The sequence below is a fragment of the Anolis carolinensis genome, chromosome 3, assembly GCF_035594765.1.
Source record: "Anolis carolinensis isolate JA03-04 chromosome 3, rAnoCar3.1.pri, whole genome shotgun sequence".
In the NCBI taxonomy this organism is placed as follows: Eukaryota; Metazoa; Chordata; class Lepidosauria; order Squamata; family Dactyloidae; genus Anolis; species Anolis carolinensis.
The window spans coordinates 74,597,479-74,614,120 of record NC_085843.1 but is presented as its reverse complement, the minus strand read 5'-3'; the positions used below and the strand labels follow the sequence as shown (position 1 = coordinate 74,614,120).

The 16,642-nt window shown below is 38.3% G+C and overlaps 1 protein-coding gene across 12 annotated transcripts in view; it reads left to right on the top strand.

The window, feature by feature from the left end:
* The window catches only part of tiam1 (TIAM Rac1 associated GEF 1), a 289,209-nt gene that overhangs the window by 181,627 nt on the left and 90,940 nt on the right, over nucleotides 1-16,642 (top strand). For 11 of the 12 annotated variants that reach the window (XM_008107611.3, XM_008107615.3, XM_008107610.3 and 8 more), the window contains 2 exons: nucleotides 11,232-11,676; nucleotides 16,102-16,274. In XM_008107611.3, coding sequence (XP_008105818.2) covers nucleotides 11,232-11,676; nucleotides 16,102-16,274 — 618 coding nt within the window. Of the gene's footprint in view, nucleotides 1-860; nucleotides 1,202-11,231; nucleotides 11,677-16,101; nucleotides 16,275-16,642 lie in introns of those variants that run through there. The other variant, XM_062975050.1, reaches the window with a different exon arrangement.

The following is a 16,642-nucleotide window of genomic DNA, read 5'->3' as shown; positions in this document are numbered from 1 at the left end:
GAGACCAAAATAGAGAGTGCCAGTATGGTACTGTGGTTTGAGCCTTGGAGTATTTCTCTGAAGACCAAGGTTCAATTCCCTGCTCAGACATGGAAATCTATGAGGTGACCTTTAGTGGGTCACACTCTCAACCACTGAAAATCCTGTGATAGGATTACCATAGGGTCACCATAGATCAAAAATTACTTGAAGGCACACAGCAACAACAAAATAGAAGTAATAATTTGGGGCAGAATTTTATTGATTTGTAATATTTGAGATTTGTCTTAATACTTAAGCCCAAAAGTTTATTAACCATAGGATAATGAACCAACCTGTGCCTATACATGCCCTTAATTGAACAATCCCTCTAACAGAAGGATGAATATTAAAAGCAAGTCTAGTAGACCTAAGGTACCATCAGTGAATAACTTTTAGATAATTTTATTTAGTATCAACTGACTTAGATTTGTGAGGAAGAACAGAAATTTCTACGGGGTGGGAGTGTTAAGCTAACAGGGAGGCATGCTTATATATTTCTACATACCAGTTTTAACCAATATATATGCAGCATAATAGTGATCTCAGCAATATGTTAATGTTGAAGCAACTCTTCTATTTCACCAAGTATGTAGCAATCTATAAATATAAGAAGTATCATTGAGACATGTCAGATCTTGCTGTGCCATTCTTTTTTCTCCTGAAACAGCTAATGAGATCCTGCGTAGGTACATGTATTGATGAGCATTATGCAATTGGAAGGTGGCAGGTGTATGGGCTGGGCCCGGAGCAACCATCTGAAGTATGCTGGTAGGCTATACTGAAGCTGAGTGTGAAGCAACAGTGACAGGGCTCATCACACCAGGCAGTCAATAGCTAGGAGTTACTGACAGGAGAGCCACAAAAACTATACAATACCACAAGTGGTTCCAGGTGTCTAGATAATGTAAGACCATATTGTAATTGTTCTCTCACCTCTTGCCCAAGGCATCAAAAGGAGCTGCATTTGATGGTAACAAAAGTAATTCTGAATTATACATGCAGCCAGTCATGTGCCGAATTGACTGGTCATATGGGAGAAAAGAAATAGAATAACACCCCAGACTTCATGATCCATAGAAAGATGGTAGAGGTGAATCTGACCTAAAGATCAAAGCCCACATTTCCAGGATTCGTAATTCCATAGGAATATCTGTCAGTGATGTGGAAGAGGAAGAAAAAGGTAGGTGGCTGGACTACATCCTCCAATAATATTTTTTTGCAAAGTAGTGTTAGATAGCAAGTTATCCTGGGTGACCAAAACCTGGACATATATTCCAAAATATTGGCTCCTATTTGGCCAAAAGCGGGACATCTTTTTCAAAATATTGACTCCTGGTTTTTGGTGACATTTTCTTTTATATGCCAAGCTTGGTTATGAGCTTCAAAAGGCTTTTGATGTCAGATAGCTCTTTGCAGACGCATTCTGAATTAAGCCCTATGGAAATAAAACAACCTAAGATTTCTATCCATGTGTGAACAGGGCTACTTTGACCATTCCCACCCGTGTAATCTACCTGTATTCCACAATTGTTTGCAAAATGTTAAAAAACACTGTTGGAGCTGACTTCCATATAATCTGGGAAGCTGTACAATTTGGAGATCCAGATTCTATCATACATACAGTTGTTTCATATGCATAGAAATACTACTGTGTGTGCATTGGGAATCAATGCCCTAAATTTTGAAGAATGGAACAGCTTTCAGGGGAAAACTTCGTGTAATAAACATGCAGTACATTTCTCCCCTACAATTAAATGAAAATAGTATAAAAATAAAAGGCAACTAGTTAAAAAATATAGGGAGTGCATGACCAACTTTCAAAATAATTGCCCATTTTAGTAGACTTGATTCTGATTACAAAAATCCATGAAAAGTGTTTTCTTCTAATCCCCACTCCTTTTTTTCTGCTGAATTCGTATTTGTCAAAAATAGCTTCTCACTGTCTGCCAGGATTTGGAGAATGAGATACGATAGAAATCTCTTTTACTTTGTCCTTATTGCCTCCTATGAAGGAGAATAGGTTCTTATTTGCTGCAGGAATACTCACTGGCATATGAGAGAGAAGAAGCTGTTAAGCTGGCTGCTGAATCACAGTTTTATGTGGTTTTAGAAGTTGGGAGGGGCCCATTTCCTCTCCATAAGAGAGAACTGAGTAGGGGAAGTAAATAATTGTGGTCTGTGGAGTTTAGCCTTATAGAAAGCATCTTCATAGACAACTAGGGAAATGTACCGGTAAGAAACAATTAGTTGCTCTTTGACTTGTGTTATCAATAAGTCTGCCATCAGCTTGGCCACTGCTTTTGAAATGGCAATAATAATTACATTGCTGAGGAAGCAGAATAAAACCACTTGAACTTTTGGATTGGTTTTTGACTCTAGGACTGTAGACTAACCACTGCTGACCTTTTGTTCTTCAAAGAATTTGGCCATATTCAATTAACTTGGGAGAGCTTTCCTCCCATTAAATTCATATTTAAGGTAGGAATAGTAATCAGATGTGAAGGATCCTAATCTTCTTAAATAAGGCATACTTTTATTTAGGTAATTTACTGATACCTGTATTGTTAATATCCTTGACAAAGAGAGACATGCTGTTTTGCCATCTAAATTCAATTTTGTCATTGAATTGATTAGTGACATTCTCCACCAATGTACTTTCCTGGCCTATACGTGTTTCCATGTGAAGTGGATTACTTACTGAGCTGCTAAAGTGTGTTTAGAATTAGATTTAGTTTTATCAGTTTTGTGAGGTGTAGCCAGGGCTTTAGAACTGGACTTGTGAAGCCAAAATTGGAAGCAATTATGGGTGAGTCAGAGTTGTGGTTGAAGTAAGTAGAAATGTACCAATTCTGGCTTTAACTTCAAAATAAAGATAAAATTAATTGTCTACTTTGTTGCATATTTAGTGTCATGGGAATTTAAGGAAGTTTTTTGTTCAGAAAGTATAATAAAATGAATATATCTTGAGTTCTATCAATTTGAATAACCTGATGAATGAAGTGGTCATTATGAATTGCCTTAAATTTGTTATTACTGATTAATGGACATTTTCCATTTATAAAGGAATTAAAGACAGAGGTCAGAATTGGATTCAAAAATAAGAAAAATACAGGAGTCAGAGTCATAGGTCTTGGCATACCAGATCTGTAGTCCTTAACAGACTATTTCCCTGAATCTACTGGGATTGTTCACTAACAGCCTAAACCTTTTTGCTCTTCTGTGTTGGAATTGTTATTATTATTGAGGACTATATCCAGAAATGGAGGCCATAAAACATAGGCATAAATACTAGAAAATTAATAAGTAGGCACCTTTCTCCATCTCATAAACATTTATCTAGTCAGTACTGCAAATAGAGACTCTAGGATCGTGTTTGGTGGAGGGGAACCCCCTCGCCCCATTTCTTGCAGAGCAGAATAATGGAAAGACAGTGGTGGCGTACTAGGCAATGGAAAGAAAGGCAGTGCTAGTATAGAAACCAACCATGTGGATTTCATCTGCACAAATAGAAGTTTTTCTACATTGGAGCACGGGAGGGTCTTCTGAAATGTAAAGGTGATATGAATAGAATATTTTTGTGGCAATGTAGCAAACGATTCCTTCTGCACATATTAGATTCCATACAAATCTAGTCAAGTTACTAAAATCTCTGCCTTGAGTTTTAACGCAAATACATTATAGAGGAAGACGTTGTTGTTTGTCCACTCTTGTATTTTACCTGTATATTTGAATTGTATTCCAGTTTGGATGGGCTAAACATTCCTTCCTTTCTTTGCTTGTTACTTCTAGTGAAACAGTTTGAGGCATAGCTGGAGATTACCTTTAGGCAAGCTTAGGCAAGAGAGAGACTGTTGTGCAAGAAGCATATGGATCTTGTAGAGTTTCACACAGGTGCAGGTGAAGATGATGTGTTTTTGTAAAGCTGAGGCTTCAAATTCATTTCCAGGAAAGTTGTAAAATACCCGGGAACATTTCCCACATGTTAGAAGGTTTTGCAGAGCAATAGCTCTAAAAACCTGAATCCGTTTCCTCCCTGAAGCATTTTTGGCAGTTATTTATTGTACTTCATGATATATATATTCTTTGCAAACCCCCAGCCTCACCGCTTTGCATTTTTATTTATCAAAAACTGAAAGAGGTTTTGGGGACTCATTTTGGTCTTCTCAGGACTGGGATACATCACTAAGGAGAAACTGTATTCTCATAGCAATATGTAGCACATCCCAAATCTTCCATCAGTAGGTCTGCTGCAGTGGCCAACATGTGTGTGTGTGTTACGTGCTGATGAGTTCAAATTCAAGTCGCTCCTCAACTGCAAACTTTCAAGCTAGTATTCTCTTAGAGTTGATACCCTATTTTCCTTGGTTCCCTGTCCCTTACACCTGCAATTTGGATTGTGGTGTGGAGAGGGAATAAGACCGGTTTGTCCTTTATTGGGCTTTTGCACATTTCTGAGACAATGAAGAGTATGTTGTGCTCGGGACATCATAGAAATGCTTTCTTGTTTTACTACTTCTATAAATGTCTCTGTACAGCTTATTTATGTAGTATATTTATGTTCTGATGGTTTTCAGTTGTGAAACTTCAGTCAGTGAAATTGGAGTTCTTCATGGTATCCCATCTAGATATTGACCAAATCTGTCCCTCCTTAGCAAGTTGACAGCATCATGTGTCACCAGACCCTGCACAGAATCATGGCATTGGAAAGGACCTCAAGGGCCATTGACCCACAGCTAAAACACTCCTGAGGAGGGCATCCAACATCTGTTTAAAGACCTCAAAAAGAAAAGGAGAGTCTACCACCCTCCTTGGCAGTCTATGCTACTTCTTACTATGAGAAAGTTCTTCTAATACTTAAGTGTAATTTAATTTATCTTGTAAGTTGAATCCTAGTCTCTGAATCATCAGAAAACATGTTTCTTCCATTTCCATTTAAATATGACTGTCTCATAACTTTTCTATCTTTTCTATAAGTTAAACAGTCAGTTCCTGAAACTGTTTGTGAATTTTCCCCCAGACCCTTTTATCATCTTGGTCACTCTCCTCTGGATATGTTCCACATTGTAAATGTCCTTCTTGAATTGTTGTGCCCAGGAGTAGACATGTTATTCCAGATGACGCCTGATCAAGGGTGGCTTTACTATTTCCCACATTCTGCACACTTTTCTCTTCTTGATGCTGCCTAGAACCCTTCCGGCCACCAAATCAACACTCAAACTCATTCTCTAAGTGCCTTGTTCTTGAGGAGTAAGCATTTGTAGAAACACAATTAGCAATGAGATCTTCAGTGGTTGTAGAAACCTGTGTGCCTCTTGTGAAGAGGGAACAGAAGATCATAGGTGAGGGAATGGAATGGGTGTGAATGGAATGACTGAAATTCTCCATGCTAAAACACTTTTTTATGTGTTCCACATATAATAAAATTAAGCCCTACTGAATTCAGCCATCCTTTCCTCTGTAGATTATGGGTAAGCAAGATGCAATCCTCCAGATATTGCTGAACTGTAATATCCAGCAGCCCTGGCTAATGTAGTCAAACTTCAGCACAGGAACATATAATGGATTGCACTTTGTCTCTTCCACTATGGGCTGTCTCTACAAGTGATTCTGATTCATACATCAGCTTGGGTATATCAGTGTGCTTTACAGAAACTATACCACAGAACCTATACCTAATGAGGATGTTGCTACAGGGGTCTCCTTTGATAGCAGTATATCTTGTCCAGAAATTCAGACTTGTGATCTGGGATCATGAGAGATTCTCAATCAGAGATTGTTATACCTTTTTTGCACAGAAAATTTCTGGTGATAAAACTCAAATTCCACATAATCAACTTAAACCTGCTTTAACATGTGAAAAGTCCCTGAAAAATGCAGCCATTATTTTATTTCCCTGTAAGGTTTTCAGCTCATCCTACTAAACAGTGAAAAGTGGTGGCATTTTAGACTATCTGAGAACTAGGCTATATTTTCTAATATGTCAATATAGGATTTTTTTTTCTAACTGGCACATGGAACCAAATATCTTAAGTGCAATACATGGTTATTTAATTCAAGCCTACCTGCTCCTTAATGTCTGACTCAGCATAAATCACAGTAATGCTAAACTGTTTTTTCCCAGGGGCTTTCCCCCCCTAACTTTCAGATGATTTTTTAAAAATTGAATGTGTACACCAGGGGTCCCCAATCTTTTAAAACAGGGGGCCAGTTCACGATCCTTTGGACCATTGGAGGGCCGGACTATAATTGGCCACCGAGCAATAACAACAACAACAACAACAACAAAGAGGATTGGAAGAGACCCTTTGGGCTACTGAGTCCAATCCCCTTCTGCCTTTGTGCACCGAAAGCAATAGCAAAGCACCCCTGACGGCCACCCAGCCTCAATGTTAATAATAATAATAATAATAATAATAATAATAATAATAATAATAATAATAGGGTTGGAAGAGACCCTTTGGGCCATTGAGTCCAATCCCCTTCTGCCTTTGTGCACCAAAAGCACAAGCAAAGCACTCCTGACAGATGGCCACCCAGCCTCAATGTTAATAATCATAATAATAATAATAACAACAACAATAATAAAGAGGGTTAGAAGGGACCCCTTGGGCCATTTAGTCCAATCCCCTTCTGCCTTTGTGCACCAAAAGCACAAGCAAAGCACCCCTGACAGATGGCCACCCAACCTCAATGTTAATAATAATAATAATAATAATAATGATAATGATATAAGGGCTGGAAGAGAAGAAGAGACCCCTTGGGTCATTTAGCCCAACCCTCTTCTGCCCTTGTGCCGTGGGGGCCGGATAAATGGCTTTGATGGGCCGCATCCGGCCCCCGGGCCTTAGTTTGGGGACCCCTGGTGTACACGGTTAGTCACACCATTTTACAGATCCCTGTAGGAAAGTCATTCGATTTTTCAGTTTTTTACACAGGACATGAAAAACCTGTATGCGTTATAATACAACATCACATAACGCCAGACTTAGTGCTTGTGAAACCCCGTCAAAGTCTTGCAAGTTAAAGATAATGTTATGTTAAAAATAAACAGGCATCAAAAGGAAATGCATGAACAGACAGAATTAGATGTAGTTTTTAAACAAAACTGGACAGCCAGCTTGAAGCATGCAGGAGGTGGGGGCAAGAGACAAATGAACAAGTATTTGATTTAAATGAGCATCTGTCATTCTAATTGCAAAGGGAGGAGGAAATCTTAGTCCCCTTGTTGCTGGCAGACATGCTGTGGGTTTTCTTTTCATTTTATATCTGCCTTCGTGCATAACTGCTACAATTTTATAATAACTGTCTACTAACTATATTTTAACCCTTAGTTTGGTTTTCTCATGGAAACAACTTATCTAAATATTAATGGCCCTCAACACTACATATGCAAGTTTTAGACACCAGATTTGGTTTATGGATAGTTTTAATTTCTCTTGTATAGTTGTGGCTTCATGGATTTATCTTCTGTGTTCAAGATCATCAACTTCTGCTCACTTACATGTTCAGACTAGGGTACATCTGAACCACGGAATTAATGTTGTTTGACACCACTTTAACTGTCATGACTGAATGCTGTGGAATCCTGGGGGTTGTGGTTTGGTGAGGCACAAGCACTCTTCGGCAAAAAAAAGATAAAGACTTTGTAAAACTACAACTGCCATGATTCCATAGCACTGAACCAGGGTAGACTGCATGTACAGTATAGATGCACTCTTAGTGAGATTCACCTTCATATATTTTATTCTAGTAATCCAATAAGCTTTTCCATGGTATAGTAAAGTCTATAATGGATGGATTTCCTTCCTCTTCCTCTGATTAATGCTTTTCTTACATTGTTGTGTGTTCTACTTCCTCCAGATGCTGTACTTTTAACTATTTCAAATTCTATGTTTTTAAAAAAGCAAGGTCCTCTACTTAAAAAGAACAACACTATTGTCTACAATACCATAATAATATATACTAGTACTTTTGAGTAAGACAGTTGTTTACACAATCAACTATCAGATTATCCAGTATTAAAGTGTTTTATATGATTCCCTCATTGCTTACGTGTGGTTCCATCAAATGTTGTAGAATATACATTCATGGGAAACATCTGGAACCAGAACACTGGCTTATATCACAAGATACTGCAGTCATTCTCATCTTCCCAATCCATTTTGTTTATATAAACGTTTTCAAATGGAATTTGTAATATCTGGCTAATATTTCATCTTAACATTAAAGAGGCATTGTTTTTTGCTTGGTAGTACATGTGGATTACTGAAATAATTATTGGATGAATAAACATTTGAAAAAAATGTTTAGAAGCAGATAAAGAACAGCAAAATAAACAAAGGGTACATATATGAGTAATATCTAGTTAGAAATAATTTTTAAGTACCAAGGAGCTATTTCATAATGATGGAATTAGAAATTAATTACTTATAAGGGTGACCCACTTTTCCAAAAAACTTAGACGAAGAATTTAATCCTTGGAGAGAATTTTATTTTTATCTATTTTGACAGCTTGGTCTAGATTAACCGCAGGGGTTGTGTCAGCCTAAAACTGAGGTTTGTATACTGCTGAAGTAAGGCTTAATCTGTGTTGGTGACTGATTATCCTCAGAGCAATCTATCCAATTCCAGGGTTAGAATTCCCTTATACCATATCCTTAAAAATGTTTCCCCCTCCTCCCAAAGACTAATGCGCCCACCTTCCTTTCTTGCTTGCTTGCTTTGGAATTGGTCTACAGTTTAGTAAATAGAGTGGAACACGTTAAAAAGCTAACTCTTCATGTTGTGTTTCTTTATAGCAGGGGTAGGAAACCTTTGACTTTCCCAATATCTTGGATGATAACTTCCCTGAATCCTTACCAATGGCTACACTGGCTAGGCCTTCAGATGGTTGAACTACAAATATCTAGAACAGTGGTTCTCAACCTGTCTGGCCCCAGATGTTTTGGCCTTCAACTTCCAGAAATCCTAACAGCTGGTAAACTGGCTGGGATTTCTGGGAGTTGTAGGCCAAAAAATCTGAGGGCTCACAAGTTGGGAACTACTGATCTAGCAAGTATAAATTCCCCATCTCTACTCTATAGAGAGGTGGCAATGGAGAAATTAAGGCAATGCAGTTTTGCCTTTTCCAGTTTTGTTCCTCAATTGTCCATTCTAGGACCATACTGGTGTATCACTTGGCCACTCAAGACTAGTTTTTCTTAACTGTACTATGTATGATCTGCATTGCATTAAATATTCAGGTGTTAGTTGGCTTTTCTCCAATAAGAGTCCTGCCTTGTTTCCTGTTGAGGCTGGACTGGGAGAACATTGCTCTGGACTTTGTGAAATATTTGTGGATTAGATCTTTTTCATGATAGGTGCACACATGAGGGTGTATGCATGACTTCAGAAACATAGTCCAGGACATGCCAGAAAATGTTTATGCATGAACAAGTGTGCTGAAGAAGATTTTCATTATCCAGTCTTTGCCATTCACAATTTCTCAACATTCAGAAGCTTCTCTGCTCCAAGTGGTGTACGTGCTCCTTAGCCCACTTCAAAGGGAACTGTGCCTAGGGAGCAGCTGTGCCATTTAGTTTGCTCACAGCATCCAATCGGATTTGCAGGAAATTCGCCTTGATCGGCTAACTGGGAAGCTTGCTGGGGTTTTTTTCCTCTCTTCCTAACTCACAGAAGTGCTCTATTACTATAATGCTGTGGGGGTATTTCAGGAATACATAATTCAGCATTCTGAAACTATCTTCCAGTCATAAGGAGATGGAAATTCAACAGCTTTTAATATGCAGCTACTTTTTGGGGGAAAGAAATTACAAAGTGACGATATGAAGCACAGTGAATTCTCATAGATACAAATGGATCTGCAATTAGTCGTTTCCTCTCAACTATTTGTCAGGCTAGCATTTCTCCTTTGCAGGTTGTCCTCATCCCTGACTCCTTAGGAGCTGTTCACCTTTTGGAAAAGGGAGAAAGAGAGAGAAGGAGAGAACATTTGATAATCAAAATAAGTTAGAAAGGCATAAGCTCCAGCTTTTGAATATAAATAAGATGCAGAAAGTATTTTGAAATACTAGCCAAATGGCTTGACTGTCAGTTGTTCCAATCATTTGCATTCATTGGAATGACAAAAATTTTCATGCAATAATATATGGAACTGGTCAAAAATATTCAGGATTCTGTACCCCTCAGGACTGAAGGTTTGTGTATGCATATACCTGAGTGTTTTTTCACATAAGGATTTCCCCTGACACATATTATAAATGTTAGTTTATCAACATTGTATTGCTCATTTTTATCCCACAAGCACACAAAATAGCATACAACTGAATGTTTTGATTCAGGGTAATGTATAATCCAGTAAGAGATTGAGTTCTCAGGTTTCCACTCATTGACCCCATGACTGCTGGAAGAACATTGCCTTCAGGAAACCCTCCAGAATGGTGTGGAAAATAATGAGGTGATACCTGGGAAGTATGAATGAATACAAATAGATCTTTTCTTCATGAAAACAGCAGATTTTAATCCATCTCACTTTAAAGAACATTGGAACCCCACTGATTCTAAATGGGATCATTACGTGTATTTATGTTCACCATGAAATACATGTTTAAAATTTGAACTGGGATTGACTTGTGCCCACTATTTTCTTAATTGTATTCTAATTTAAAGTGTTATTAATATTTAAAAACCACAAATGTTAACTAACAATAATGAATTGCAGTAGCAATTTGATCAGGAAAATAGTAAAATCCAGTGTCAGCAAAAAGACAGAACTTTAAAAGTGTTACGCCCCTCGCCCCAAGTTTTCACCTTCAGCGTTTATATTACCATTTCAGATTGAAGCTTATAAGTGTTCAGCATGGCTGGATTGCTTCCAGGATATAAAATTGCTTTATTAAAATGTTACGATTTTGAAGACAATGAAATCTGTGTTTTTCCACATGGCCCAAGGTCAGATAAATGTGATACGTTTTACTGTGAATTGTGGCCTTGTTGATTTTGAAGTTGAGGTTGTCACTCTTCTCTAACATAGTTCCCCACTGTAGATGATAATGGGGGACTTAATCCAACACATCTGGAGGGCACGTCAGTGGAGGCTGTTCTAGATACTTTGCAAAGTATTATATTGAAATAATCCCCCCTCCTCAAAAAAACTCCTAGATTGCTTTGAACAACTTCTCCATCATGTTTCCTTTCTTTTATTGCACCAGGATGTTAATGCAGGCGAAGGGAGCGAATTTGCTGACAGTGGGATTGAGGGAGCAACAACTGACACTGACCTCCTCTCTAGGCGCTCCAATGCCACCAACTCCAGCTACTCTCCCACCACCAGCCGGGCCTTTGCTGGCAGCGATAGTGGCAGCTCTTCGACTGGAGATGGGGCTCGTCAGGGAGTTTATGAGAACTTTCGGAGGGAGCTGGAGATGAGCAGCACCAATGATAACTTGGATGAAGCTGGTTCTGCCCTGAGTGATGAGCAGAGCAGCGGGACTCTGAGTTCCCCAGGACAGTCAGACATTCTTCTCACTGCAGGCCAAGGAACTGTACGGAAAGCTGGAGCCCTTGCGGTGAAAAACTTCCTCGTCCACAAAAAGAACAAGAAGGTGGAGTTAGCCACACGGAGGAAATGGAAACAGTACTGGGTCTCCTTAAAAGGTAAGGTGGTTGTACTGTTTGTGTTTTCACTACCTGTGTAGTCATGTCAACCTTACAAAAAAAGAGAAGTCAGATGATTTAGCTAGGAGTACACAACATTGTTTCTGATACCAAAATGTTTTGTACTTGTGGAATTAGCAAACATTTGTGATATTTTAAAACTGCTAAATATAATGCATTAATCTTAAGCTTGTCAAGTGAAAATTGAAGATGGCTCTTGTATTTTTATTGACTGACTAGAAGATGGAAATATTGCAGGTGTTGCTTGTTACTTAGTTGTATGACAAGAGATGCTGGTTGAAATTTCATCTTCTGCTGAACCATTAAAGGTTCAGAGTTCCTCTCCAGATTTCTACCAGTTGGTAACCATAATTCAGAATCAGGCCAAGACTCAGTAAAGTATGTGGGTATTTCACATACATCTATATTAAAAGCCAGCAGAACACGTGACTTCCTTGCTCTCCTTCTGTAGCCCTCTGAGGCACCCAAACTATTTCAAAGGGTTTCTTAGCCCTCTAGAGCAGACTTTAGAGCACATGAGAGACTGTATCTGCAGAGAATCACGCATTCTGGAGGGAAGTAAGGATCTAGTGGAAGCGGCATTGAATCTTGATAATAAATTAAAACAATTTTTATAAAATGTGATTATATTATGAGGGAATTTATTTTCCAAAATTAATATTTTGAGGGGCAAAATATTACCCTATATAGTAGTGTATAAATCTAGAAATTTTAGTCAAAAACCAACCTAAAAAACCTGGGTTGACTTAGCCATGTGTCAATGTGAGCACCGTACCTTAACACCTATCAGAAAAGGAGTCATCTCCTTCTTTGAGTAGAATGTCAAATGTGACCATTCAAAAACTAATCTGTCCTGAGATAACTTAAAAGAAGCACTAACACCCTCTACTCCACTGTGGCATGACTTCTGACGTTTTTTAATGCCTGTGTGAGGAAGTGGTGATAGCACTTGGCCTGTTGATGTGGCATTGGTGCTTTCCCCTCTCGCAGAAAGACCCTTGATTTATCCACAAGTCAAGTCAAAATCCATAATTGTGGCTCCAAAATCTGCCTGCAACATCAGGTCAACTTGTACATGAGTATATGTATGGTATGTCACTATTGTTTTATAACTAGATATTTCTGTCTAGGTGTGGTAAATTTGGGTTCCAATCACTTGGCATAACACTTGGGAAGTGTACCATAAATCAGTGCCTTTAAGAAAGCTCTATATTCTAATATTGCTGTGAAGCTAAAATAGTTTTTAAAATTCTGTTGGGGGGGGAGAGATGATAAAATCATATTATGTGTAACAAACAAGAGAAAATCTGTGTTTTATGCCTGCCAGCACTGAAATGCTGTCAAAGCATCAGTGTACATAAACCTGTAACAGAAAGTAAAAGTTAATGCAAACAGACACCATTTGCTTCTGATGCTTCTAAACATGCATATATTTCCAGTTGATATTTATTTTCTAGTTTTTGCTATAAGCCAAGTTTTAAAAACAACATGAGCATTTGACAACCATTTCCATCAGTGAAAGTGAATACTAGATATAGATTGGTGATGGCAGTCATTTAATTCAACATTTCACTACATTTAATTCCTGTGCTTAATACCATTGAAATACTGGATTTTTATAGGAATACAAACTTTTGAAGAAGAGGAGGACTCTCTGGCTTCAATAGAAACAAATCATGGCAAATAATGTGTCTCAGTGTCTCTGGAGACCTTATGGCTCAGTCTGGACATATTTATCAGTGCCTCAATGGTTATAAGTTATAGCAGTCATATTCTGATCATTGAGCATTCGCACAGGATGGCAATCTGAAATTAGTTTCATTAGTTCCATTGATTTCTTGCTTTTAAACACTCCTGAGAAATGTCCACCTGATTTCAGGTTGTCAGATTAAGCTGGTTGACAGATTACGGTAAGTTGTGGCTCACAACTTGCGTGAGTGTAGCATGGATGAAAAAAAAAATCTGAATCTGGCCATATGGTTATACACATATCAGTGTTTAGGTTGGGTGAGCAGATTGCAATCCATGGGTCACTAGCAGACCCTGGACCCCATCTTTTATGGCCCCCCAAAACCCCATCAGTCTCCCAAATTCTTCTATGATTTTGAAGCAGTTTGGGGCAGTTTGGCCCCAAACTAAACAGTAATTCCTGAACAACTAAAAACATGTGAAAATACCTGCGCTTGGAGCCTGGCTCCCATGCAGTTGCCACCCTGATTTAAATGCTCTTCTGCTGTTGCCTAAGATGGAAAATATGACAGAAAACAAAAACTTGGAAATGGTAGCATGGCATCTACTCTTGAAATTCCTGTCTGATTCACATCCTTCATCCATAAGAAAAGTAGGGATAACCTACCAGAATAGGTCACCTTGGTCTTGTGTAGACCTATTCCTTCCAAATTAAAATAATTAATGCTAAGTCATATTATAAACCTCTCCATGTAAGAATCGAGAACAAAAGTGTCAAAATGGACCCCGGCTCAAAAGAGGTTAGAGGCAAAGCCATATTGCAACCCAGATTCTCTGCTTTATTGTTCTGAAAGGTCACCAAAGACAGAAAGGCTGAGCCCAAGGAGTAAAAAGCAGACCCTGTGATTTCACTTTTATTCATTTTGGTAACAAGCACAGCCTGGAGCACCAGTTTATAGGAGCTGAATGTGTATGAGATCTTCTATTGCTTTGCTACTGAGGACAGGAAAATAGATCAGACATTCGCCATGGCTGACTGAGCAAAGGAGACCCTAATCACACATGCAGTCAGCAGGATGGGGGAGTGGGATGGTGGTGTTTACAAATAAACAAAAAGCCATCTGGAAGGAAAGAAAGGACAGAGGGATATAAAAGAGGTGTTACTTTAAAGTGTGACTTGTGTTCACTGTTTGTCTCTCGGATTACTAGGTCTTAATAACGTTAAGGTTCAGGCTTTGAAGTTAACATCTGCTGTGTCTTGCTGAATATTGTTTTCTCTAAGTAACATGATAACCGGGGATATCTTGAAACTAGGATAATAATGTTGATTAAAAATAAAAAGATTTATAGTATTTTTGCCTGATAGAACATCTAATTGCATTCCTCCAATTCAGATTCTATCTTATCTGAAATGAATACTTTCATGTTTATGTTGATGTGCTAATAGTTTCCCAGAGCTAAAATAGACAATTTTCATTCATTTTTAAAAATGAACTTTTCCAGCAAACCACAGATCTCTCTCTCTCTCTCTCTCTCTCTATCTATCTATCTCTCCCCCTCCCTCCCTCCCTCTCTCTCTCTCTCTCTCTCTCTCTCTCTCTCTCTCTCTCTCTCTCTCTCTCAAATACACTTTCTTTTCTTGTGATGTACCTTTTTATGTGTCTAATTGTGCAAAAGCATGCTTTTCTGTTGTTCGTTTGAATATCCATATTTGTGTTCTGGCATTTTGTGGTGATTGGTTGGGTTGATTTAAAGCAATATTACCTGGCATGAATATGATTTAGTATGTGATAATGCATTTCTCCAGTCTGTTTAATGTATCATTGCATACATCTGACAGTTCACTGCTGTCTACAAAAGCTTGTACTACAGTAAATTTCTTACACTTGAGTCTTTTTGGTAGTTCCACCTAGTATATCCCCACTGAGTCAGTTGTTAAATGGTAAGTAATATTTAAGTACATCTCATTGATTCAGTGGGTCCGCCCTAGTTGGGGCTACAAAAGGATCCAATCCTTAATCATTAAAAATCTATAGATCTGGCTAAAATTATGTACAATGTGCTTTTTAAAAATGTCATCTTCCACAAACACTTGAGCAAAATGTTATCAGTTTTAATTTAGACTCTTATGTTATATAGCTTCTACTTGGTATTTTGTGGGGCAGAGAGGCTGTTTTTTCTTCCCTTTAATGGAGATTTGTCACTTTCAATTATATATTTCCTATTACAAATTGCACTTACCCATATATCATTTTGGAAGACCTGAATATATAAACACGGTCTGTTCTATATTCAATGAACAGTGAACCTGATTCAGTTTTTAAATAATGGCAGCTTAACTGATATGGATTTAGGCCATGTGTCCCCAGTGAAAAATATTTGCCATATGTTTTAACCATATGAATTTAGAAAGTGTGATAGGATAAGCATTAACCTCCTTCTGTCATGAAGTAGGGCCTTGATCCAGTTTTCCAAAGCTCCGTACCCTCATGATTGCCTCATATATTTCAACAGCAATGTCCTTCTACAATTTTGACGAGTCCTATTATTTTTTTGTTAGACTTGAAGGGGATTGAAATAATTTCAAAGTAATGCTTTGAAAAAGGCTCTGAACATGTCACCCTTCTCCCCCACCCCGGCTGTTATTTTGGGTGCCTGCAATGGTATCTTGTTCAGATGTGTTGTTGGTTGTTAATACTTGCTGTTTTTCTCAAGGGTGTACATTATTCTTCTACGAAAGTGATGGAAGATCTGGAATAGACCACAATAGCATCCCGAAACATGCAGTCTGGGTGGAAAACAGCATAGTGCAAGCAGTGCCAGAACACCCAAAGAAGGACTATGTTTTCTGCCTCAGCAATTCCCTTGGTGATGCCTTTCTATTTCAGGTTTGTTCTGTCCTTGGATAATTGTTTTTCTTGCTCCAGCCAAAGTCCTGAATGGTGCCCCAGAACTTAAGAGATTGTTACTTTAACATCTAGTGACTACCCTAGCTAATTATTTTAACAGTGGGTAGCTTTTGCTCATCTAGCAATCCAAAACACTCTGGTGTCAAGATGTAACCAAATGGCTTTGCAACTTTATTAAAGGTTGACAAGTATCTGCTCCTAGTTTTTTAACAGTGCTAGACTCTTATTATGTAGATCCGCAACTGTGTGATGACATATTTGGGGCACTTCTTCCTTCTGCAGGGAGTTGTTGGAGGGTCTGAGCAAAACCAAAGGAATGTGCATTTAATATATTTGAAACTTGTAGT